Source organism: Microcaecilia unicolor, chromosome 7 (assembly GCF_901765095.1).
Source record: "Microcaecilia unicolor chromosome 7, aMicUni1.1, whole genome shotgun sequence".
NCBI classification, from domain to species: domain Eukaryota; kingdom Metazoa; phylum Chordata; class Amphibia; order Gymnophiona; family Siphonopidae; genus Microcaecilia; species Microcaecilia unicolor.
The window spans coordinates 45,671,149-45,697,855 of record NC_044037.1 but is presented as its reverse complement, the minus strand read 5'-3'; the positions used below and the strand labels follow the sequence as shown (position 1 = coordinate 45,697,855).

Here is a 26,707-nt window from a genome sequence, read left to right as displayed (position 1 = left end):
AGAATCCAGGTTTAAGTATAAACTTCTGGCCTGGACTGAAGAGAAAGAGGAGTTCTGAGTGAGTGGATGATTTGTGCTGACGGCCTCCCAGTTCAAGCTGGACCCGGCCCTGACTCTCTTACAATATTGTAATATTTTACTAAAATTAACCCACACAGTTATCCTGGGAAAGAAAGGGTTACATCTGCATACAATGGAGGCAGTGCATGAAAATAACTCATGAATATTCATCAGGGATTTCCTAAAGCTCATCTGGTTTTGGGCCCCCATGATTTATGCGCTGAGATGAAAAGAAAATATGCTAAGGTAATTTTGATAGGATTCAATCTTTTCTGAGTACCTTGAATTTTTCATTTACTTTTCTACAGAAAATGCAAACACTTTTTATACAGAAAACAAAGTTTAATCAAAGTTTAACTCCATAAAAATAACATATAAAAAAATTATAGAATTATGAGCAGTATATTGTATCCTTTTTATATACAGCTAACGGTATCTTATTTTTCTACATGCAAAGTTAGCAATAAATTAAATTGATCTCTCTGAATCAAAACATAAATAGGTGTCTATGAAAATAAGTTGATATCACCAATTTAATCTTTTTTCGTAAACGTACAATGTTCACTAACACCAATGTCTTCACAACCCTTTTATTTTCCACTCTGTACATTTGCAAAACATGAATCTCTAGATATTTTTTTTTATTACACTTGTACCCCACGCTTTCCCACTCATGGCAGGCTCAATGTGGCTTACATGGGGCAATGGAGGGTTAAGTGACTTGCCCAGAGTCACAAGGAGCTGCCTGTGCCTGAAGTGGGAATTGAACTCAGTTCCTCAGTTCCCCAGGACCAAAGTCCACCACCCTAACCACTAGGCCACTGATACAATGTTTGCTTGTCAAAATAACTTCTACATTTGCTTTTCTTACATAAAAAAAAAGTTGGCATATTAGATAGTCCACAGTGACTACACAAGTCAATGAGCAAAGTTCAGAGAGATTGTCATTAAAATAGTTATCCACATGGTAAAATTAAGTGCTGCAGGGCGTTTCATGGTATCTCCTGCTCCCAGGCTGTGGATGGCCATACCATCTTTACTATGTTGATTCAGAAGTTGTTTATTAAAGGGGACATCGTCCATGTCGAGATCATAGGCCAGTTCTGAAAGAAAAACAAGGTAAAGAGGTTTATTGTATTCTACATGTCGTATTAATAAGCAACATTAAAATCTACTAGTAGAGGCTAAAGAAACGGATGACAGATATTTCATAAGTTTTCCAAAAGGATTGTAACTGGAAACCATGATACACAGGAGTAAATTCAATATAGATCACAAAGAGGCTTATTTTCAAAGCACTTAGCCTCCCAAAGTTCCATACAAACCTATGGAACTTAGCCTCCCAAAGTGCTTTGAAAATACACCTCTAAATGCTACGCATAAAAAATAACTGAGGGGCCTTTTTACTAAAGGGTTTGCCGCATGCCAATCCGGAACTACCGCTGGAACCTGGCAGTAGATCCCAACCCCAGCGCTCGCCATTTCCAGCTGTACAAAAATATTTTCTATTTTTGTAGTGCCGGTGCTTATCCAGTGGTAATCGGGCAGCGCCCCATGCTGCCCTGTTACTGTCGGGTTAGCGCAGGAGCCCTTACTGCCACTTCAATGGGTGGCGGTAAGTGCTTCCCCCCAAAATGGCCGCACGGCAAGTGGTTCATTTACTGCACGGCCATTTCTTTTCCAGAAAAAAGACAGCCTGTTACCTGCTGCGGTAAAAGGCGCCTTAGCGTGTATCGAAAACAGGCGCCGACATTAGTGTAGGCCCCCCCCCCTTTTACCGCAGTTTTGTAAAAGGACCCCTGAGCGCGAAGCTAGTATTCTATGACGCCAGAGTTGCGTGCCAAATTATTATAGAATACTAGCGGCAAGTCCACAGTTATGGGCCAAAACTTTAGGATTCACCACTTATGGTATATCTATGGCTGGGGTAAATGGTGGTGCCTAAATACAACTATTTTATAAAGTGAGCACAAGAATAGTTGGAATGCCCCTGACTCGCCCATGCCCCTCCCCCTTTGCATTTGCGCACCAGAGAAGTTAGGTGCTCTGTTTATCAAACAAGGGCTTGACTATTATGCACGCCGCTGTAAATTAGCATCAATTAATGCTTGTTAAGCCAATTATTATTTACCACCAAGTATTTGCAATTTAATGCAAATTAGTTAATTATTTTATTTGTGTAACTTTGGACACCATTCATAGAACTTGGGGGATATTATGCAAGCGCAGTGCATTTGAAAATCAGCATTTTAAATTTGCAGTTCTACTCTGATGCCCACAGCTTCAGCATTCTTGCATTCAATTGCAGTGTTATTCATGGATCTGAAAAGCTGCTCTTTAAAGGACTACATTTATCAATATGGAACACAGACAAATTCTTATGGATCCTTTCACTAAGCTGAGGTAAAAGGGGCCCTGCAATAGCGACAGTGGCTGTTTTTGCCGCAGGTGGGTGAAAATAGCCAAAATGAAATGACTGTGCGGTAAGTTCACACTTGCTGTGTGGCCATTTCGGGGAGGGGGGAGCACTTACTGCCAACCACTGAGGTGGCGGTAAGGGCTCCTGCGCTAACCCAGTGGTAACTGGGCAGCATACAACGCTGCCCGGTTACCACTGGGTAACTCTCTGCAGAAATATTTTTTCAATACTTTCGCTAGCCCCAGAAATGGCGTGCGCTGGGGATGGAACTGCCGCTGGCACCCGTGTTGGGCTGGTGGTAGTTCTTGGTTTCCACGCAGCAGTGGCATAGCTACAGGGGGCCACAAATTGGCAGTCAGGGGTCCCCAACCTCTGCCAAATAAAGCATTTTGTCCCGCGCTGGTCTCAAATTGCCTGGCGCCCTGTCCTGTTTTCAGTCGCTGTGCACGCTCATTTTAATGAAACTGAGCATGCTCGCAAATGCTCAGTTTCATTAAAAAGAGCGTGCACAGCGACTGAAAACAGAACAGGGCGCCAGGCAATGTGAGACCAGCGCGGGACAAACGCTTTAGCTGGCCGGGGGTTAGGGACTCCCGCCAGCCAAGATACCTTCACATTGGTGGTGGTGGGGAGTGGGGAGGCAGAGGTGGCGGCAGGAGGGCAATGGCAGGGAGGCGGCAGTGGCCGTGGGGGGGGGGGGGGAGAGACAGAGGTGGCTGTGGGAGGGCGGTGCCAGGGAAGAGGCCAAAATGTGCCCCCCCACCTTGCGTTCTGGCCTCCCTTCCATCGCGGTCTGGCTACGCCCCTGCCATGCGGCAACCCTTTATAGTGAAAGGGCCCCTTAGTCCTTAACTGTATTAGAATTCCTGCTCTCAAGCCAATTTTCTAAAGCTATTTATGCTGACAAATTTGTGGGGCTTTGATTCACCCATATTCAAGATGGTAACATTTTCAGTGGAATGTTACTTGAAGTCAGTTGCTCTTCGGGTTATTTCCACAATGTGCCTTCCAGAAGCTAAAAACAATTTGGACGACTCAAGGTTGTAGTGCTGGAGTGGAGATGGGGAGTTTGATAGAAAAAAGGGAGGGAGACCAGTGGAGAAAATACTCTCCTATTGTCATTGGTGGGACGGCAGATATAGGAAAAGTGAGGGAGGCGGAATGGGGAGTAAGGAGAGAGAGAATGAGTTGGGAAGGGGCGGGGGGTGGGTGGGAACTGAGATACATGAAGTGGACCTGAAGTTTGAAAGAGAGGGAGAGTGAAACATAGGAAGAGGATAAAAAAAAACCTTATTTCTATCTCTTTCAATGAAAAAGCCTCTCTTTTCTGAGGCCATGAAGCATTTTCATAATAGCTGTCTTCATTTTATAAGTTGCATACTTTAGGCCAAAACATTCATTTGTCCTGACTGTACCCACAGGATCCCCAGCACACTAAGAAAGAGAAAAAAATTGGTTCAAGCTGATAATTCCATAAGAGAGCTTTTGGCTATAAACATCATTAAAAAAAATGCAGCAGAAAATTACAGGGACCACAGGAGGTAAATTGGAGCATACTGTATACATGGGTAGATCAAAATTATATCCTTTGCTTTCACTCAACTGGCTATTACCAAATAGGAAATATCCAGCCAAGAGTTTATTACTACTGCATGGTACCAGTTAAAGCAAACATTTAAAAAAGGAAAAAAAAAAACAAAGATTTTTTTTCCAGAAAAACAAAGATGTTTCTAGGAAATGAATATGCATCAGCTAATTCCCATCTCAATATTCCTTAACTGTTAATTTCTATAACACTAGAGGATGTATTAATTATTCGACCTTCGGTTATCTGACCCATCTAGCATATCTGACAGACCCCCCCCCCCCCCCAGTGACATCATCGCATTTATTTATATCAAAAAATCATTGTTTTAGAACAATTTTTGAAAATCTGGAACTCTGTTTGAGGGATTTATGCAGTGTTTTCCGTATTATCCAACTTTTCTGTTATCCAGCAATGGGTCGGTCCTGATTGGGCTGGAAGATCAAGACTGCACTGTATTCAGCTTACAATCTAAGTGGAAACCTGAGGCAATGGGAGATAGTAACTTCTCAGAGTCACAAAAGGTGTCAGTGGCAGAAGCAGGAAATGAACTCAGATTTCCCCCTCCATCACAGTACTGCCCCAAGAGCTGTTGGATGCCACTCAAAATGCTGAAATCCTCTGCTCAGTGTGCGACGGTGGGCAAAAAACAAACAGGATGCTAGGAATTATTATGAAAGGGATGATGAATAAGACCGAAAATACTATAATGCCTCTGTATCGCTCCATGGTGCAACTGCACCTTGAATACTGCATTCAGTTCTGGTCGCTGTATCTCAAAAAAGATATAGTGGAATTAGAAAAGGTTCAAAGAAGAGCGACCAAAATGATAAAAGGGATGGAATTCCTCTCATATGAGGAAAGGCTAAAGAGGTTAGGGCTCTTCAGCTCGGAAAAAAGATGGATGAGGGGAGATATGATTGAGGTCTACAAAATCCTGAGTGGTGTAGAATGAGTAGAATTAAATCAATTTTTTACTCATTCCAAAAGTACAAAGACTAGGGGCAGTGGTTACCTAGGGTAGTTGACACCCGGGGCTGGTCATTTTTTAACACCCCCCTCCAAAATCCAGTACTAGGCATACCAAGAATACAAAACACACAGGACCTATAGAGCAATTCTAGCAAACTCATAAGCAGTCATTTCTACGAGTCACACAAGGAAAAGGAAAGCATCTTAAACACTACAGTGAGCACTAGAACATCAATTCACCTATTGTAAAACGAAACCAGACAGAATAGTACAGATTGTCGATCTTGCACAGTCAATGCCAACTGAAAGCCATGTCTTTTTCACAAACACAGGTACACCCTAATCCACTATAGAATAAGTAATCATAAACTTTCTATTTAGACAAAAATTAAACTGAACCCCCAATGCCAGACTCTGCATACAATGCAACACCACAGAAACAGAAACTGTCCCCTAGTACTGTGCAAAATATAAAGACAGCAGATGTAAATTTGAAAAAAACTAACAAGTACCAATCACCACTTTACAAATTAACAAATAGAAATAAAACAAATATAGAAAGTAAAATAATACCATTTTATTGGACTAATACATATAGCTTCCAGAGGCCAAAACCTCCTTCCTCAGGTCAGTACAGTATAGTGCTGTTACAGTATCCTATCCTGACCTGAGGAAGGGGGTTTTGTTCTTCAAAAGTCAGTCAACATGTATTAAAATCAGTCCAATAAAAAGATTACCTTATTTACATGTTCTATTTACAAACATGTTCTATTTACCATAGCCCTTACGGGTGAAGGGGGGCACCTATATATGGGTACAGTGGGTTTGTGGTGGGTTTTGGAGAGCTCGCTGTTTCCTCCACAAATGTAACAGGTATGGGGGGTATGGGCCTGGGTCCGCCTCTCTGAAGTGCACTGCAGTACCCACTAAAACTGCTCCAGGGACCTTCATGCGCTGTCATGGACCTGAGTATGACATCTGAGGCTGGCATAAAGGCTGGCACGACATATTTTTAAAGATGTTTTTTGAGGGTGGGAAGGGGTTAGTGACCACTAGGGGAGTAACGGGAGGTCATCCCCGATTCTCTCCGGTGGTCATCTGGTCATTTCGGGCACCTTTTAGTGCCTTATTCGTAAGAAAAACACGTCCAGGTGAAAACGTCGAAGTGTTCATCAGTGACGTCCTTGTTTTTTCGATTATGGGTCAAAGACGTCCAAGTGTTAGGCACGCCTAAGTCCTGCCTTCGCTACGCCTCCGACACGCCCCCTTGAAATTTGGACGTCCTTGCAACGGACTGCAGTTGGAGACGTCCAAAATCGGGTTTCGATTATACCAATTTGGATGTCTCTGGGAGGACGTCAATCTTCTGATTTATGTTGAAAGATGGACGTCCTTCTCTTTCGAAATGAGCCCAATAGTGTCTCTTAAACAGTAGGTGGTAAGAGTTCCATGTTAATTCTTTGCAGGTACCACATACTAATGGGAAAATTAATGCACAACCTGCAAAAAAAAAAAGAAAGTTCAAAAAAAGTACAGTGTTAAATCTGGGCTTAGCACACAGGAAACTCCCGTGTTAAAACGTTAAGTCTAGATTTTACCGCAGTTTAGTAAAAGGACCGCTAAGCTAGCAGAATTGCCAACGACGTCAAACCAAGGGAGCTGATCCAGAGCTGCTTTTCAGCCCACAGCACACATGGAGTTGTAGTTCTTAGGAAAAGGAGAACTTCATCTAAAGCCAGCACTGGATCAGCCCTTTTCCACATTTTATTCCACATTTTATTCTCCAGCACATCACTGATGTCACAGTTTTCTTCATTTTGTTTTTGTTTTCACACAAGTTTTGGCACCTTTTCAGACTCCAGGAAAGATGGAAATAGTTGACCTCCCCCCCACCCACCCCTCTGAGTTTCACAGATTCCAAGTCTCACAAAAAGAATCACATGTCCTTCAGAAAATGTACCCCTATTGCCGACTATACATCTAATTTTCATGTTTAAGATGAGTATAATTAAGGTTACCATATTTTGTCCTCTCAAAAAGAGGACACAAGCCCTGCCCATTTCACATTCGCACCCCGCCCCCTGTCACATATTCCCCCCTCCCTCCGGGTCACATTTTCCCCTCCCCTGCCCCCCGTCACCTCCCATCCTCAGGGTCACCTCCCCTCCCCTCCTCTTACTTACTATCTACTGCCCTGGTGGTCTAGTGACCTCTTCGGGGCAGGAAAGAGCCCCCTCTTTCCTGCCCGGAGCGCTGCCCTTGCCCTGCATCCTGTTGCTGTGACGGTCTCGGGATTCAAAATTGCCGCCGAGAGCTGAAGTCTCGCAAGGCCGCTTCAACTCTTGGCTGCATCGAAAAACAAAGGAAACTTTAAAAGAGGGGCTAAACTACGAATTTAGCTACGTGGAGTCTTGGGGGTTTTTTTTAAAGAAAAAAATGACGAAAAATAAAGAAAAATGATAGATACCAGTCGCCAGACTCTTTCCCTGGGCCTTACGAGGAGCACAGAAAAAAACCTGTCACCCTCATTCATGGACAAGAAAAAAACTGAGGAGGCACGCTCACGCGACGGGCGGGAAGTCGTCCGCGCAAGGCTCTGGCAAAACTTTTTATTTTTGCTGGTGAAAAATTTGCTGTTTCCTGGGCCAAGACAGACGTCAACCCACATTTGAGAACAAGCAGCCTGCTTGTCCTCAGAGAAGTATATGGATGCAGTGCGGCACAGCTGAGGCTCACAGCCTTTCACATTAAATTACAATAAGACATTTGTGGCACTTCATATTCATTAAGTTGCATTGAGTATTTAATAGATGTGTCTGTGAGGAACCAACAGAAGGTGGTTTCATGCCAGGTATTTGTTGGTTCTACAGAAAATTAGTGCATTTCTGAAGACCCAGAATTTATTTTGCACTGGACATCTCATAATGATTCTCCTTTTAAGTTTATGATGCATGAATTCCAAAAATGCATGTTTTATCTTGCCTCCTGGAGGTCAATGGACTAATCTGCAGAATTTCCTGTGAGCTAATGGCCTTTTTCATAGGCAAATTTCCTATCCTTGCAAATGAACTGCACTGCAAAATTAGCCACACAATTTTGCTATTGATCTGGCCTGGGCAAAAGAAATATAACTATACCTCAGTAATGTATAGATATGTTTTTTTACAAAGAAGGTTCCGTGAAGCATTTTTCATGTGCCAATTTTAGTTAAATTCAAAATTAATGAGCTATTTTCCACAATTTAGCTTTGCAACAGCTCATTAATTTGAAATGAACCTTTGCACATAGCAAACTATGCAGTCTATTACTGAGAATTAAAAATTTGCAAAAAAAGAGGGCTTCATCCACTAAGACCCCAAAATACCCTGACATTTCAGGGGTTTCACACATTTTAATGTGCTCTGTTTGTGGATAATTCTGCACTTAAATGAATTAATATTTAGGTTTCAAGCAACTGCTAAATGCAAAAAACAGTACTGATGCCACCAGTCAGGATTCTGTATAAAATCATTAATTCTGGTCCAAATGGCAAGGCTATTCAATTGCGGAAAAGGTAGCGATTAGGGGTCACAGTTAGAGAATAACATGTTTTCTGCCAAACGGTGCATGTTTGATGGTAAAATTGTGCATCTTAACACATTTTTAAAGCTTTGCACGTTAATTAATAATGAGTTGCCGAACAGATTCATACAGACCAGCTCAGTATACTAACATGATTAATGCAGCTTGCATTTGACCTTGCAAGCTGTGTTATTCATGGAAAGATAATGCCAGCTTTGAGCTGGCATTAAGTTTCCTTCCCAGGAACACTGGGCCACTAATGTGTGGCCTGATGCTCTAGAGGAGCCTCTTAAAACCTCCCCCACTCCATAATCCCCCTGATTTCCTTCTTCACACCCCCAGTCCCCCAGTAGCTCCTTCCCCCACCCCTGGAACCTAGTAGAGGTCTTCGTGGTGGCTAGATATGGGCATGAACAATCCTTCATTGCCACCTGGGTTCAAAATATGCCAAAATCCGGCTAGAGGCAGGCCTGTAGTACTAGTGCAGGGGTCAGGTTGACAATGCAAACATAAATTTATTGCAAAGTTACTAATCTCAGGTACTGAGGGTCACTTGTAGTTTGTGACTAGCACGATAACATTTGCAGCAGCAAAATGTGATAGTTTATCATAGCTTAGAATCTATCAGATTTATTTGTGGAAGTTTTAATAGTCAGTTGATAATATCTGCAGCAGCTAAGTGGATTGCTTTCATCTTTCCATGATATGCAAGTTTGGGGCAGGAATTTACACACTCTGCAGTCAGTGAGACACACCGTACAACACCGATAAGTACTTGAGGTCTCATTTGTTCAAGAAACAGGCACATCCTCATATAAGGAAAGGTTAGAACTCTTCAGCATGGAAAAGAGACGGCTGACAGGGAGGGGGGGGGGGGGGGGCATGGTCTTCGCTTCTTTACCCGTTGACCAGTATGCAGCAGAGGAGTTAGCATCTCTAAACAAGCTTTAATCAAGTCATTTGCTAGCATTTATATAACACTAGTAAAAAAAGGCCCGTTTCTGACCCAAATGAAACGGGCGCTAGCAAGGCTTTCCTCATTGAGCAGTTGCCTATGAGGTGCGATGCCCCCCCTCCCAGCACCATCCCACCCACGGCGATGCATCCAGCCGCAGCCATCTGACCCACCGTGCCCATCGCACCCACCTTCGTGTTGGTTTGGCGGCGGGGGACCCGTAACCCCGCCACCACAAGACCTGTGTGCTGAGTACGGCGTCATCGTCGGCGTTGGTAGCTATGCAGGGCGGAGTTCTGTGCGTCTGACGTCTTGCACGTGCAGGACGTCAGACGCACAGAAGCCCTGCCTCCACAGGCTAGGAACGCCGAAGATGATGCCGTAGTGAGCAGACAGGGCTTGTGCTGGCGGGGTTTCGGGTCCCCCGCTGGCAAAGCAACGCAAAGGTGGGTGTCTCAGGAGGGGGTTGTTTTTGGGGGGGGGGTGCTGGAGGTCCTTGTGTTGAGCTGCAGCTTTAGGGGGGGGTCAACCGTTTGTTTAGGTGATTTTTTTTCCCTGCCCTCGACGTCATGACGTTTGACGCGAGGGCGGGGCACGGGTCTGTGGGGTGGCTTCACCACCATGAATCCACGAACCGTTCTGGGAGACTGACTGACTTCAGTGATGTCAGTGTCCTCAGAACGTTGAGGTTGCTTTTTATTATAGTACATTATCTTTTCTTCTGGGGTTTGTGTGTGCAGATATGTCAATCTAGATACCAATCTATCTATATCTATATTCAGTATAGAGATAAACACAAATATATAAATGTTGATATCTACATAGAAACAGCTATACATATACATGTATTTTTTATTTGTTTTAAACACCTACCACGCTTAGTCTTGTGAATGTTTACCAGCGGAGTACAGATGACTCTCACGGTGCATCTCCTGGTTACAAAAAAAAAAAAAAATTTCTAAGACAAAGCCCCAGTGTGCGTCTGATGAATATGAGATCAAAAGCTATGATCATCCTTCTTGTTCCAACAAGCAATATGGCTGACACCAGCAAACAGCTGTAAGCTCACAAGTATGTGCTTTACATATCTGCATAATCAAAGAGGGGCAATGTGCCATGAACTACTATTAGAAGTACCAATCCTTCTGGCACAAGTCATGGTTGAAGTGCTGCTCTCTTCCTGAAATAGAGCAATTTTGGAAGCACTTGTAAAGCAAAATAAGTCACTTAAACCACGAGTAGATTGTTGTAGGGTTGGCATAATAGTTTCAATTGCAGCTGGCACAGAAAAAAAAGCCAAGAAGGATAAGCCCTGGCATGCAGGCGGCATTAGAAGAGGCACATGCATTCATGTGGAAAACAAATTTAGGCTCGGTGAAGCACCTCTTTTTAACCATTAAAAGGCTCTACAATCTGAAGCAGAGAATGGGAAGCAAATTCCCCACCGTCAAAGGGAGAAGAAATCAAAGAGGAAAAATTACTGTCAAAGCAGGGGCGCTGGAGCCTAAGTGGCTGGTCCACCAGCAAAGCTAGGAAAGAGGCCAAGAGGGAAGAGCTGACTTCTAGATGCCACTGTTTGAGAATGTCACCTTGGATCCAAGCATATGGGCCTTCGAGCTGCCAGGTTTATACCAGCAGATGGCTCTGATGCTGGACCTAATATAGTAACATTAGAAGAGCATGATCAATGCGTACAAAAGCACTCTGATTAAAGCCGCTAATAAACCTGCTGAAGTCCTCAGACGATCGTGATACTTTTGCACGTCAAAAGCATAAGATCTCCCCCCCCATCCCCAGCAATCAGTGCCGAATGAAAAAAAGCAGCATCCTGCCTTGTGGAATGAAACCCATAGCCCTTTTAAAAGCAGCCGACAGGTAATAACAAATGACATTCTAGCAGCCTTAGCAGCTTTTATTTGCCAGATGTTTTACTGTGCATTAATTGAGCAGACAAAAGATTTCCTAGAAAGCCAAACAGCACAGTTTACGCCAATCGGTTCTGCTTTTTTCGCTGCTACTACGAGTATGGGAAGATGTTTTAGATCTGCATCAAACAATGAGTTATTGCCATTACTACACCTGTCCTGAAGATTTATTCCGTGACAAACATAGATGTGTGCTGGTCTTCAGATCTATTTCATTAACGGGCTGGCATACCAATCCACGGCACTGCCTGCAGGTTAGTGGCTTCTTCTGGGGAAACTGGCTATAGCAGCACACTGAACCAAACAGAACAGTCACAACGATTTCAAGGCTTTTTTTGTTTTCGCAATTATTGTTCCTGCAGTCGCTGCAAGTGTTTATCCATTTGTCATTAGCGCTACGTGTCCAGAAAGGTGACAGCTTTGCATGTTAGCAGAGCTGCAGCTCCGTGTTACCATCCGGAGTATTGTATTTGAACCCCTGGTGTAGGCGCTTGCATGCGTCGAAACACGGCCCGTGTCGGGTCTTTTTATTGTTACAAATAAAGACTGTTGGACTCAAGTCTCCAGTGGTGAATCGCCTTTGGTTAGTCTCTACTTTTACCTGTTGAGATTCGTCATCGTAGAGAATTCCTCCTGTTTTGTACTTTTGTCTATCAAAATCAAACCACATGCCACCTTAATACTCTCTCTGTTTAAACAATAGGACCTTTAACCTGAAAATGTTCCTTACCAGTACATGTACACTCTTGAGTCTTGCCACTAGGAGCCACTGTAAAGCAATGGTAGCATGTTCCTCTTCCTAGGAGCCTGTGACTGTTGCCTGCACAACATCCTCCGTGTCCTTCACCCTGGCTGCCCAAGCCAGCTTCAGCATAAAATTCTTTTACTCATTAATACAAAGCAGTCACCTCATTGCATGACTGAGCAATTACTGGCAACAATCTAATTCTGGAGAGCTATTAGGACTTAGATCAGGAGGAATTCCGCCTATTTTGCTTCCTTTTCTTTTCCCCAGCCGGATGCATTAATGGCATTAATCTACTGTAACACTTTTGGAGTACTTTATACATTTATGAAATATACTTTGGGGAAAAATGATCATCTAACATTTGTAAGAAATAAGTTCTGCAAAATATAAATGCTTAAGAATTTTTTCATGTTTTTTCAACACTTTCGACTCACAGTGTTTTCTCACCTGCAAGTGTTCATATGTATGTAGGCTGATGGCAGGTATTTACAGATGCATTTTATATTATTCTGCTAATTGTTCAATCAGAAAATTGCTCAGGTTGTCTGATGGTTCTCTTGTTCTGGTGTCTGTTTAGCACAACCTTATGCCTCCAACCAATCTGAATTTATGCTTTAAAACGGGGCTTGGTAGAGACACTTATTTTCCTACTAGTAAAAGAGGCCCGTTTCAGAGCAAATGAAACGGGCGCTAGCAAGGTTTTTGTCGCCAACACCCCCCCCCTCCCTCCCTGGCCAACCCCTTCGTTGTTCTGCCATTGCTCCGCCCCCAAAGTCATGACGTTTGACGCGAGGGCGGGGCCCGGAGCGATTTCCCACCCACCCCCTGCCTCTCTCCCTGCCAACCCGTTCGTTGTTCTGCCATTGCTCCGCCCTCGAGGGCGGGGCCCAGAGCGATTTTGGTGGCTTCACCACCACGAACCTTCGAACCTTTTTGAAGGAAGTCAGGGCTTGGCTTCACTGACGTCAGTGTCCTCAGAACGTTGAGGGTGAGTTTTATTATAGTAGATGATGGGCAGAAATGCATGATAGCTAAGAACAATTATAAATCAAGTTGTTGCTGCTCCAGAGAAGGGAGAATAGACTGATAAGTGTGCACAAGGCACAGTTCAGGATCCAGACACTTTCTTACCCTATTCGCCTGCTCGATGACACCTCTAGTTTTATTTCACACACAATTGGGGTTTTTTTTTTCAGGTGGTACATACTGGTACTGAGAACTGGCACCTTTTTCTGCCATATGCTAGTTGCTCTGGGGTCTAAAAGAGTGATGTTAGCATTGCTATGGGATGGCAAGTGCATCCCCTAAAAAAGGACACACTATCCCAATTTCAGTCTCCTATCACTAATTCCTTTGTTTACTGCTCCAATCCTGCTGCTGCTTCTACCCTTCTGTGACCCACACACTGAAGACATCTGCAGTTTGAACCACAGAACATTTGTATGTATGGAGCCCTGAGCAGTTCAGATGCAAAGGCGAGGAGTGGCCTAGTGGTTAGGGTGGTGGACTCTGGTCCTGGGGAACTGGGGAACTGAGTTTGATTCCCACTTCAGGCACGGGCAGCCCCTTGTGACTCTGGGCAAGTCACTTAACCCTCCATTGCCCCATGTAAGCCGCATTGAGCCTGCCATGAGTGGGAAAGCGCGGGGTACAAATGTAACAAAAACAAAACCCTCTCCACCAAAAAACAATATCAATTGTTTGAACCAAGCAGTCCTGTGCAATTCAACAGCTTCTATTTGAACCAAGTAGAGCTCTGTCTATATAGAATACCCATGGTTCAAATAGGTATGCTCATATTAGCCCTCTCCTCAAGTCACTTCACTGGCTCCCTATCCATTTCTGCAAACAGTTCAGGCTCCTCTTATTGATCTATAAGTGCATTCACTCTGCAGCTCCTCAGTACCTCTCCACTCTCATCTCTCCCTACACTCATCCTCGGGAACTCCGTTCACTGGGTAAATCTCTCTTATCTGCACCCTTCTCCTCCACCGCTAACTCCAGATTCCGTTCCTTTTATCTTGCTGCACCATATGCCTGGAATAGACTTCCTGAGCCAGTACATCAAGCTCCATCTCTGGCTGTCTTCAAATCTAGGCTAAAAGCCCACCTTTTGATGCTGCTTTTAACTCCTAACCCTTATTCACTTGTTCAGAACCCTTATTTTATCATCCTCACTTTAATATTCCGTTATCTCTTGTTTGTCCTGTTTGTCTGTCCTAATTAGATTGTAAGCTCTGTCGAGCAGGGACTGTATCTTCATGTTCAAGTATACAGTGCTGCGTACGTCTAGTAGCGCTATAGAAATTATAAGTAGTAGTAGTAGTATTTTCAGCATGCCAGTCACAGAATGGAAAAAGCAGCGGCAGGACAGGAACAACCAGAATTGGAGGACATTAGGTTCTTGGGGGAAGGGGAGAGTTGGGGAAGGAGAAATGCAAATAATCTGGGATTGAGGATGAGGATGACTGATGACGTCTTCTAGACAGAGTGGAAACAAGAGGGAGAAAGGGAAGAGTGAGGATGCAGATGTACAGATTAAATATGGTTTGGGGTGAATGGGAACGTGGCAACTTGTATGTGAGGGTGTGTGTGCTGTGTTACATAGGTGTATGAGTGAGGGGATGAAAAGAGGGATGAAGAGTGAGGAAGGGTTGAGAAGCAATGTGGATGACCTGCTGAGAAGGGGTAAAAGAGGAAAGAGATGGGTCTCTGAGGGTGATAAGAGTGTGGCAATGTGGTTGGAGAAGTGTTGAAATAGGGGTAACAGACTGGGTAGAGGGTAACGACCGAAAGGAAGACAGGAGGAGAATGAAAAAAAATGGAAAATGCTAAAAAACCCTTTACAAGAACTTGGGAAAAGACTGTTTTATTTTTAGTTTTTAGAGATTTGCATACGTTTGCTTCAAGAAGATTCATTTCTTACATCTTTGCAAGTTTCTCTGTATAGGCAGAAATACGCTTCTTTTTTCTCCATTGCTGCACTGCTCATGGTTTGACTTCTCAGGAGGTTTCTGATTTTTTTTTTCTGCATATTACTAATTTGTGAGCTCTTCTTTTGTATTAGGTGAAATTCTGTCTATGTTGTGTGTATGTGGCTGAACTAAAGGATTCTGCTAATGTGTAGAGTTAGATAAAGTATGGGCAGTCTGAGATAAGCACGCATTATAGAATAGTACTGAGTGCTGAATTTGGCACCCAAATTGGGGTACTAGGACTTATGCTTGCTGAAACCAGGTGCACATCCCCGGTACTCTATAACAACTGCGCACAAACTTTAGGAACGCCTCTGACCCACCCATGTACCTCTCATGGCCACACCCCCTTTTGAATAATGCGCTACGGGATTTGGCGCATATTGTTATAGAACAGCGCGTAGCAAGATGTGCGCACAAATCCAAATTGGTGCCAATTAGCTCCCAATTATTGAAACTAATTAGCTCTTTAGTGAATTTAGTTGGGCGCACCCCTGAAATGGTGCCCAATTTTCAGCGCCATATATAGCATCTGGAGGGTAGAGTCTGTATAGCTCTATAATTGTCCTGATTGTTTGACCTCCCCAATAGGAGATGTGATGCTGGAGTAATATTTGCAATGCAGTCTTGTCATATACTCTAGGACTGATTGCAGAGGATGTGCTCATTGTGGGGGGCAGTACCCTGGGTGGTCATCTGAGCCAGTGGCGTAGCCACAGGTGGGCCTGGGTGGGCTGGGGCCCACCCATTCAGGGCTGAGGCCCACACAACAGTACCACACGTTTAGGGGTAGCTGGTGGGATCCCAAGCTCGGCCAGCTGAAGACTTTCTCCTGATGATAATGAAAACGCTACTCTCCACGATACCGGCACCTGCACATGCTGCTGCAGACTGCCAAGGTGGAAAGAAGCATTTTTCCACTAGGTGAGGTATTTTTTTGGTGGTGTTTGGGGGGGGGGGGGGGGGGAACATTTGGTGCCCACCCACTTTTTGCCTAGGCCCACCCAAAATCTGTTGTCTGGCTACGCCCCTGATCTGAGCCTAGATAAAAAGCACTGCATGTCATGAAAAGTATATGATGAGGAATGCTTTACATTTTATAAGTGTGAAAAAGAAGGACTGATGAAAAGAAACACTCAATACCATGCTAATAATTCCCTTTGATATGTAAAAATTTGGGCACATAAAGAGCAATTCTATAACACTGCCCTAAGTTTATGTGTCCTTTGTGCATGTAAAATAACAGAATCCAGTCGATTAGTCAAAAACATATAATCGGCCAGGAGTGGCGCATGGCCGGTTACATGGTACTTAGCTGGCTATCCAGCGATATTCAGTGGGAGATAGCCCACTATCTCCTGCTGAATATTGCTGGTTAGCACTTAGCGGATAGACAGCTATATCATGTGATATAACCAGATATCCGCCGATTTTTCAGTGCATCACTGGCTAAGTTGGGCGGCTAAATGTGGCTGCATCACTAGCTGGAATATCTTTGGCTGGTTCAAACTTAACTGGCCAGCTTAGCTGGTTAAGTTCGAACCAGCCAAAATTAACCAGATATTCAACACTGGTCACTGGAAATGGCCCAGCCTTGAAAAACCAGTGCTGATCATCGAAGGCAGCCTGGTTACCTGCTGTGGTCTGAATATCGGGCCCATAATGTTTATGTATATGTTTACTGTACTTTTGTGCAATCAACGTGGTTCACAACTCATTTATGCATATTAAAAATCAGTTATCTTGTTTTCTTCTCTTTCTTGAGTTATAAGATACCTCCCCCCCCCCCCAAAAAAAAAAAACTGCAGAGCTCCACAACCATGCTAACACTTTCACTGCTAAATATACACTTACATCCATAAGTGCTAGCAGGACAACTGAATGCTATTCTGTAAGGAGGTGTATACACGAATGTGTAATTTACTGAATACTGTATTGTATGTTAGGCACATCCTTGCTGTAGCTACATGACCCACAATTATGCCAGGTGTGCCAATGCCGAGCTTCACTAGTATTCTATAATGGAATCCAGATACTCTTATAGAAGAATCTCTCACTGCCTGGTATCAGGGTGTTTAAACAGAAGTGCTCACTTACAGAATTAGAAACATAGAAACATGACGGCAGATAAAGGCCATATGACCCATCCAGTCTGGCCATCCTCTGTAACCCCTAATTCTTCCTCTTCCTAAGTGATCCCACATGCTTATCTCATGCCTTTTTAAACTCTGGAACAGTCCTCGACTCCACCACCTCCACCGGGAGGCCATTCCACACCTCCACCACCCTCTCTGTGAAATAATACTTCCTCAGGTTGCTCCTAAGCCTATTCCCTCTCAACTATGCCCCCTCATTCCAGAGTTCTCCTTCATTTGAAAAAGGCTCTCTTCCTGTACATAAATGCCCTTGAGATATTTAAACGTTTCTATCATGTCTCCTCTCTCCCAGCGTATACATGTTGAGGTTCATAAGCCTGTCCCTATAATTTTTGCATTCAAGACCACTTACTAATTTCGTAGCCGCCCTCTGGACCGACTCCATCCTGTTTATATCTTTCTGTAGGTGCAGTCTCCAGAACTGCATGCAGTACTCCAAATGAGGCCTCACCAGAGACTTATACAATGGCACTATCACCTCCTTTTTCCTGCTGGTCATGCCTCTCTTTATGCACCCAAGCATCCTTCTGGCTTTGGCCATTGCTTTTTCTACCTGTTTGAAAGCCAGAAGTCTCATGACCAGGCAGTTTCCTATGCAGCACGTCTGCCCATAGAATTGCCTCCATAGTCTGCAGTATTAGTATTTGCAACAATCTAGATTTACTATGAGCAGGTGCCATTGATTATTCCCAACTTCTGTTCATTAAGGGAAGCACAAATATGCACAGGGAACAGATTTTGGCATGGTATCTGATGCTCCACTCCCTTATGCTTGACATAACTGGGCCTTACAGCTTGGTTATTTCAGCAACTGTTAAATGTGTTGCCAGCTTGCATCTTTGTTGCTTGCTCAGGCTGGGCTCACGGTGCTTGTGTTTAAAGAACATGGTCAGACCACGTAACGTGAACTTTATACAGACTTAATGAGACAGTTGCATCAGAGAATGATCAAAGAATGCCATTGTCATGTTTGATTAACTCCCTATAGAGAAACAGGAGAACAAAAATGTTCCACACAAAAAAAAAAAACAACAGAGAAGGCAAAAGGCAGAGATGGCCAAGTAGATAAGGATGTTACTGGGGCCACATTCAGGTTAATAATTTATTGATGACCCAACCTGGCCGCGTTTCAGCAAATGCTTTCATCAGGGGGTGCTTAATTCTCTGCGTGTCAGCATACTTTGCTTTCACAAACACCAAGCTCATTGCACAAAAAGTTGATGCAACAAAGACTCTGCTGCACCTTTCAGAACAGCGACTATGACCAAATAAGCATGTGACATTTTTCTGTGCAAAAACATATTGAGCTTACTCTCAGAGAATTAAAGACCCTCGATGAAGTCACTTGCCAAAACGTGGCCATGAGGTCATCAATAAATAAATAATAATTATAATAAATAATTCTTTACTAAAAATTTAAATTAATAAATAAATCTTGAGTGTGGCTCCAGTGACATCCTTCTCTCCTTGGCCATCTCTGCTTTCTGCCTTCTCTGATTAACTCCCTATGCCATTCCAGATGTGGCTTGTGTTCATCCCCATCTGTAGACAAAAGTTCGCATTTCCTATTGCCAGCATTTCATATTCAGGTTTGCAAACAGATTTTTCTGCTCTGCTACAATATCTGTATATGCCTTGGAACCCAATATCTGCTATGGACAAAATAGCAATAGCTATTTGCATCATTTTATGTTAATGGAGTTGAAATCGTTAGTAAATCAATGATATTTTAAAAAATCCGCCAATCATATTGACGCTTCTGCTGTTTCATCTGTATTCTTAATAGTTGGGAGGCTTCCCTCTATAGATGTACAAACAGAATCAGACACGGCAAACAGTTCATTATTGCTTTATAACTAAGTTAGCAGCCCCATGAGATGGAAGACCACACTGTCACTGCTCTGAGTAGCAATTATCTTTCCATTTTAAAATGCAGGAGGCCCAATTTGTAAACAGCAGGCATGAATTAACCACCTAATTATTTTTGAAAAATTCAATAGAAACCCCATGTAAGTACGTGATAAGAAAAGTCTATTATTCATTCATCACTATAGATTCAATTGTAAGCAATAGTGAACTGAAAAATGGCAATCCAAGGTATTAACTATAATCATAAATACCATCCATCCATAATCAGATACTCACTGATAGGTGGAGTTTATTAGATTGCACACTGGAAACACAACAGTAAAAATCTATATATATAAAAGGCACCACTGAAGCCTCCAGCCGGAAGTGTGAAGCGCCAGAGATATCCGGTTTCCCCATGAGTGAAGGAAAACAGCACAGCACGAAATCCCAGGAAACAGTGAAGGACTCAGAGGGGGGAGGGGAGAGAGATGCCCTCACTCTCTCTGTAATAAAAACACAGAACAGCAGGAAACAACACTGAAGGACTGGACTCGGAGGGGGGGGAGGGGGAGGGAGAGAGGGCAGAGGGCAGGGACACACACACTCCCACATGCACACTCTGAAGAAAACCTTGCTAGCCCCCGTTTCATTTGCATCAGAAACGGGTTTTTTTTAACTAGTAACTCAAGAAATCGCGAAATAGATACCCAAATGGTATCAGGATCAGGGCTTAATTTGTGCTGGAACAGGACAAAACAGCATTCAACTACACCTTGAGCCTCTCTGGTTACAGAGCCCCAATTATGCTGAAGTAAGACACCCTCTTATGTTGCCCCCATAGGGGCAGGCTGGGTGACGTGGTTGTACCACACTTCCCTGCTCTCCCTCATTCTGTAAAACTTTCCTTCTTTCACCAGAGTCTCTCTTGATTGGTCATTTGAACCAGGGAGCAAGTACTTCCATGTTTACCAGAGCTTCAAGTGAAGGAAAGATGACTGGGTGGGGGGAGGATGGGGGGGGGGGGCAGGTAAGATGATAGTAAAGAGGGACAGAATGGTTATGGAGGGATGAAGATTGTGTTGGGAGGGGAGAGAAGGGTTATGGAGGGATAAAGATTGTGCTGGGGGGGAGAGGAAGATGGTGTGAGACACAATACTACCAGTCTTGGCTGTACTTCCAACAACTGCCCCTAACCCCCCCCCCCCCCCCCCCGCCTCCCCCCCTTCTACTTCCTTTTTGTCTACAAATTAAGCCCTGATAAGGCTCATAGACTGGATGTGTGTTTGTGAATTTTTCATTTTTATCTAGTTGCGATCTCTTTTGGATCTAATGAATGAGAAAAGACACAAATTGCTAAAGAGATCCTTCCTACCTGTAGCGTAACATTTGCCTAAACTCTGAAAGGCACTTGCAGAGATGTTCTATAAATCATCTACTGCCTCCTGCACTGAATTTCACAGTGATGTGGTAGCTGCATAATGCAATCCATGAATTGTACTACTGCTAGAATGCATGACCTGAACTATTCCATTTTTGATCCTGTGTCCTGGTCACTAATTGAATATGCTATAAGTCCCTAAACTTTTAATTGTGGCAAAAAAATATCAATTCTATAATGTAAGCTCTCACAGTTATGTGCCGATTATGTGCACATTTCATAAAAAATGTACGCTCATCCGTAAATGCCAAATATTCACCTAAGTGCTATTCTGTAAGTACATGTGTATCTCACATAACGAATATATGGCTGGTAGGTGTACAAAGGGCGGAGTCAGGGTAGACCCTAAGCAGGCCTCAAACTTAGATGCATAACTTTTATAGATTACTATAAATTACACACACATTTGCAGGATTTAGCTGCGAGTATTTATGCCAGCTTGTCACAACTGTCAGGAGTGGTGAACCCTTGGACCAAAGCAGGAGCTTTGGCAGACAAATTACCTAGGCTGGCACAGGCAGGAATCAGAACAGACTGGACTAAGATAAACTAACAGACTCAACAAGGCAGGACAGAGGTAACTAAACACAGTGGACTAAACAAGGGCCGGATCCAGACTAGGAAAGGAAAAGAAGGCAAAGGGGCCAGAACTGGAACCCAGACAGGACAAAGCAAAACTCAGAACTGGTTTAAAACTGGGACTGGGACCCAGAAATGCAAGACAAGGCAACACACGGAAGTAGATTAAAACTGGGTCCAGAAAAGGGCAAGACAAGGACAAGGCAAGAACTGGATCCGGGCAGGACTAGACTGAAACAGACAGAACAAAGCACAACTAGACAGGCAAGATCCGATTCTGCTGCTATCTGTCCTCTTAACTCCGTTTCCAGGGCTTCCTTTCCATTTATTTCTTTACTTTCCGCCTTTCTTCTTCATTTCTTGCCCTACATCCGTAAGTAAAAGCTGGGTCCTCCACAGACTTGACTGTCCAGTGGATCCAGCTTCTGCCTATTTTCTTCATCCATGAGCAGTTTTTCTCCTCTCTTCCTTTTCCCTCATCTCATCTCCTTCCTCACCCTTTCCTCCCCTCCATCCATGTCCAGCAACCCTCCTCTCCCCCCTGCCCTCCCCTCCATCCACCCATGTCCAGCAACCCTCCTCTTCCCCTGCCCTCCTCTCCATCCACCCATGTCCAGCAACTCTCCTCTCCCCTGCCCTCCCTCCATCCATACCCAGCGATTCTCTTCTCTCCCCTGCGCCCCCTCCAGCCACCCATACCCAGCGATTCTCCTCTCTCCCCTGATTACCTCCACCGAAGCGGCCGCGTTATTGAAAGCCCTGCCCATCTCTAGCCTTCCCTTCGAGTTCGTTCCCTCAGAGTCCCGCCCTTGCGGAAAGAGGAAATGACTTCAGAAGGTGGGAATCTGAGGGAACAAACTCACAAAGAGAAGGCTAGAGACAGGCAGGGCTTTCAATGACGTGGCCACATCGACAGAGGTAATCAGGGGAGAGAGGAGAATTGCTGGGTGGCGCAGGCAAATGAGGGCAGTGGTGGGAGGTGAGGTAAACGGGGAAAGCATGGCTTGTGGCGCCCTCCTGCCATGCTGAACAACCGGCTCGCAAGATCTTTAAAAAATTAACAACTGGCTCTTGCGAGCCAGCTCCAGCACACCACTGATTATGATGGTTACGCTAGTATTCTATCGAGGAAAGTTGGTTCCTACCCCCTTGCTGTCAAGCACAAGTGTTCTGAAGGCCACTCTAAGCCAAAGCTCAGGAACCACTGGACTGTCTTGTCTCAGGATACTGGAAGAGCAAACATGGGAAACCTCTCCATGATCAAACTAGAAGCTGCCAGCTTGGAAAGACACAGACCCCCCCCCCCCCCCCCCCCCGATATTCAGTTTGCGGCGGTCAGCATTTTTAAAGGTACTGACTACCGCGGGATGAATCTAACTTAGATATTCAATGCTGGGGCAGTCAGAGAAGATATTCAGTGATACTGTGTGGTTAAGTGCTGCTGAAAATCCAGAGATGGCTGCTAAGCAAGGTTTAAGCAGCCAGGAGCCTTTTCTGCCCACTTATACCCTGTTCAATATCTACCCTAGAGATTTTTGCCTGGAGACTCAGAGAGCTCTCTGTGAAAGTTGACTGTTACACTTCCAGATGTCAAATCACAAGAAATGACAGACAGGCTTGAATATGCCAAAAACATATTTCAGGCCTTGGGAAGAAATTTCATAAGACTGAACTACATGAACTGCTGAAAAGTCTGGAAAGTTTCAAGCTCTTTCTCAAATTATTTGATTGCTCTCCTTATGAGCCGTCCTTGAAAAGGACAATCATTGTACAGCCAAAATATGGTACTCTCATATTTAAATATTTTATTTTCTTGCTTTTGGGCATTTTTACTAGAGTGTAATAAGTTTTTTAACAACTAACTGCAAAAGGTAAGGTATGGTAAGTGCAGAGCCATGCCAAGCATCTATCCTGCATTTATCAAACGGGGCAGAAACTTACTGCCCAGGTTAACTGTCAAGGCTGGCAAAAGAGTGTGTGATGCCCTGAGCTAACTTTTGCATCAGTATCCCCACACTGCATCGGTGCCCCCCCCCCACACACACACATCAGTACCCCCCAAATTGGCACTCCCCTTACTATTCTTTTAACCAGCCCACACATATCAGCTCCCACCCAGTCAGCTAACCCCCCCCCAACTGCCTTCCAGCCAGCTTCCCTCCCCCCATCCATCACCCCGACTCATGCCAGGGGTCCTGGGGGATCACAGGAACAGGAGCAATCCCCACTTGCTCCTGCCCCGGTGGCTACCTTCTTCAAAATGGCAGTGCTGACTCCTAGAAGTAGTCACATAGGAAAAAGCAGCTTGATCCCCTAGTGGTAGTATTAATAGACTACTGCCAGGGATCAGTGGCACCATTTTGAAGAAGGCAGCTGCTGGGGCAATAGCAAGTGGGGATTTCTTCTGCCCCTTTTGCCTCTGGGGCTCCCAAGGAGGATGTTGGATTGATGCAGAGGGTGGGAAGGAGGATAAGGGGTGAGATTTTGAAAGGGGAGAGCCTTTGGGCATCGAGCCCACTGGACCACCAGGGATTTGAGGTCCTCTTGAGGGAGGGGATCCATGGAACCTCATATTTCCTCTGTACTGCAGGTGGAGGGGGGGGGGGGGATTGGCAGGGGACTTGCAGGAAGCAGTCTGTAGGCAACTTCTGCATCCAGACTAGGCTCTGCTTGAGAAACACTATGCCATGGGAGGGTGGGGGTGGGGGGGAGGGAAGAGAAGTGCAACAGGCAGTCCCAAAGAAGCTGGGTTGGTAAAGCCAGAGGCAAGTGGGGATTGCCTGAGCCAGTGCCTCACCTGGCCCATGGGTTAAGCCAGCCCTGGTGCAAGTACACCCATGCCACCTGCTGATGCCTGTAATGCAGTTGCCCCAGAGCTGCCTCAACTGTCTAAAAAAGATGAAGTCATACTCCTGATCATAACTGACCAGTACCCCTCCCTTCCTGTATGCTAACTATCACTGCTTGTCATGCCTACAGTCCACCTCTGTCATGCCTGTGACCTGTCTCTATGTTAAGCAGCTAGTATGGGTTCCTTTACCATGCTGACTGGTTTTAACCTATGGTAGCAACTGACAGAGCTCCATGCTAATGTGTATCGCGGGGCTAACCCATACTAGCTGCTTAACACAGCTTACATTACATGACATTACATAAAACTCTTATATACTGGACGTACTTTATATAGCTGAGAGTGGTTAACAATAAACCCCCAAATATTCAGCCGTGGCAGGCAGTGCTTTTGCTGTCTGCTGCCAGCGTTAAACCCGGATATTCAAAGCATTGAATATCCAGTTTCATTTTTGACTGCAGCAACTTAACCTGTTAAGCCAATATTTGCTGGCTCTGTATACCCAGAAATTCAGTGCCGGAGCCCGGACATGGTCCAGAATTGAGTTTTCAGGTATAACACCAGCAAGAGTTATCAAAATGTTGATTGCCACCAGCTGAGTATTGGGCCCATAGATGGTGAAATCTTCTCATTTACATGGGGGTGGTGTATCTGTATTCCTGCCTTTTCACTGAAAGTGGCGGGTTATAAAGCTCTGTTTTAAATTAAATTACTTGACTAGGTGTAGATGTTTCCATCGGCTTCAGAGCACGTATAAATGTGTTCATCTGCAAGGTATGCTCAATTTCTTCCGCTTCTGCTAATATTTGAGAAAGCACTTAAGCAGGCATCTACTGGCACCCTGCTATAAATTGCCTGTTATAAATTGAGTGGAGGCAGTGGCGTTCCTAGGGTGGCTGACACCCGGGGTGGATCGCCGATGCGCCCCCCCCCCCCCGTCAAAAGGACACCTCCCCCCCCGGGTGCATTTTTACCTGCTGGGGGGGGGGGGGGTGCCGCGCGCCTGTCGGCTTCGCTCGTTCCATGCTCCCTCTGCCCCGGAACAGGAAGTAACCTGTTCCGGGGCAGAGGGAGCACGGAAAGAGCGGAGCCGACAGGCGTGCGGCACCCCCCCAGCGGCGTGCACCCGGGGTGGACCACACCCACGCCCCCCCTTGGTACGCCACTAAGTGGAGGAGTAACTTAATGGTTAGTGGAGCAGTCTAAGAACCAGGGGACCCGAATTTGATTCCCAATGCAGCTCCTTGTGACTCTGGGCAAGTCACTTCACTCTCTATTGCCTCAGGTACAAAATAAGTAATGCATATCATGTAAACTGCTTTGATTGTAACCACAGAAAGGCAGTATATCGAGTCCCATTCCCTTTCCCCTACTATGAGGGCAATTCTATAAAGGGGTGTCTAAAATTAGGCACTTAGGGCTAGATTCTATATATGGTGACAAAAAAATCAGCATCGAATAAAGCGCTATTCTATAAATCACGCTTAAAGTTAGGTATGGTTTATGGAATAGCACTTATGCCCAGGGCTTGTGCGTACATTTAGGCGCTGCCATTTGCACCAATGAAAATGTGGAACAAATGCACACACCTAAATTTATGCACAGTGTCCTCATCTTCTATAATTATGCATGCAACTCAAAAACTGCACCTCTTATCCGCCCTGAAACGCCCATGACCCATTTCCTTGCCCCCTTTTTTGGGCCATGTATAAAATTTAGGCATGGATCCTGTGCCTAAATGTACGTGCCTAAGTTCTAATTAAATCTAATTAGTCCCAATAATTGCTTGTTAAAAGGTCAATTGTTGGCACTAATTGGCTTATTATGTAATTAAATTGTGCACGCAAATTCAGCGCATGCCCAAATTTGCACACCCATTTTTTTTGTAGATTTCGAGGGTTAGAGGGCACCACATAGATATGTGTTCTATGTCTTTGTTGTCGTTCTCTCCACATGGAGTTCTGGGAGAATCGGGTAAAAGACGCAGGCCCTAGGGAATCTGTAGGATTTGATTTTGCTGAAGGAAGGAAATCAAAATGTTACAATAGGAATTCTATGTGCGAGTATTTTGGTAAGGGACGTGATTCTCAAGTTGCCTTTTTTCAATATTAACAAGTTCATGGGCAACATCAGCTGTACTTACTGCAGTGTGCAATATGTTCCATAACTTATCAAATTGCTGTTACAGACAGAACTATGTTCCACCTCCACTTACATCCTAGGTCGTCTATTAAGTTGTTTTAATATGTATTGTGTTGACATTGTATACAATGTTCTTTGCCATAATGTGTATTGTTGTTGGAATATTTTTAGTCTGTAGTTGTCTTTGCCTGTGTTTAGGTTATTCTCGCTGTGCACCGCCTTGGGTGAATTTCTTCAAAAAGGCAGTAAATAAATCCTAATAAATAAATAGGAGTCTATACTATAAAGGAACTTAGGCACCTATATTTCTTTATAGAATACTGGGTATATTCTCACATACCTAGTTAGCCATAGAGCTGTTGTGAGTGCTTGCAACTAAATTCCAGCATCCTATGTTACATGTGTGAGTCCTGTCCATAATCTGCTCAGGCTTCGCCCATTCATATGCCCACCTGTCAAATACGTGCTATGTAAGATATGCACATATTTA

General features: G+C 44.4%; 1 protein-coding gene across 1 annotated transcript in view; it reads right to left on the bottom strand.

The window, feature by feature from the left end:
• Positions 1 to 822: 822 nt before the first annotated feature.
• GPC3 (glypican 3) overlaps positions 823 to 26,707 on the bottom strand; it is a 574,913-nt gene continuing 549,028 nt past the window's right edge. Inside the window, exon 8 of the mRNA XM_030209925.1 lies at positions 823 to 1,163. Within this exon, the coding sequence (XP_030065785.1) occupies positions 979 to 1,163 (185 nt within the window). The 3' untranslated portion in view covers positions 823 to 978. The remainder of the gene's footprint in view (positions 1,164 to 26,707) is intronic.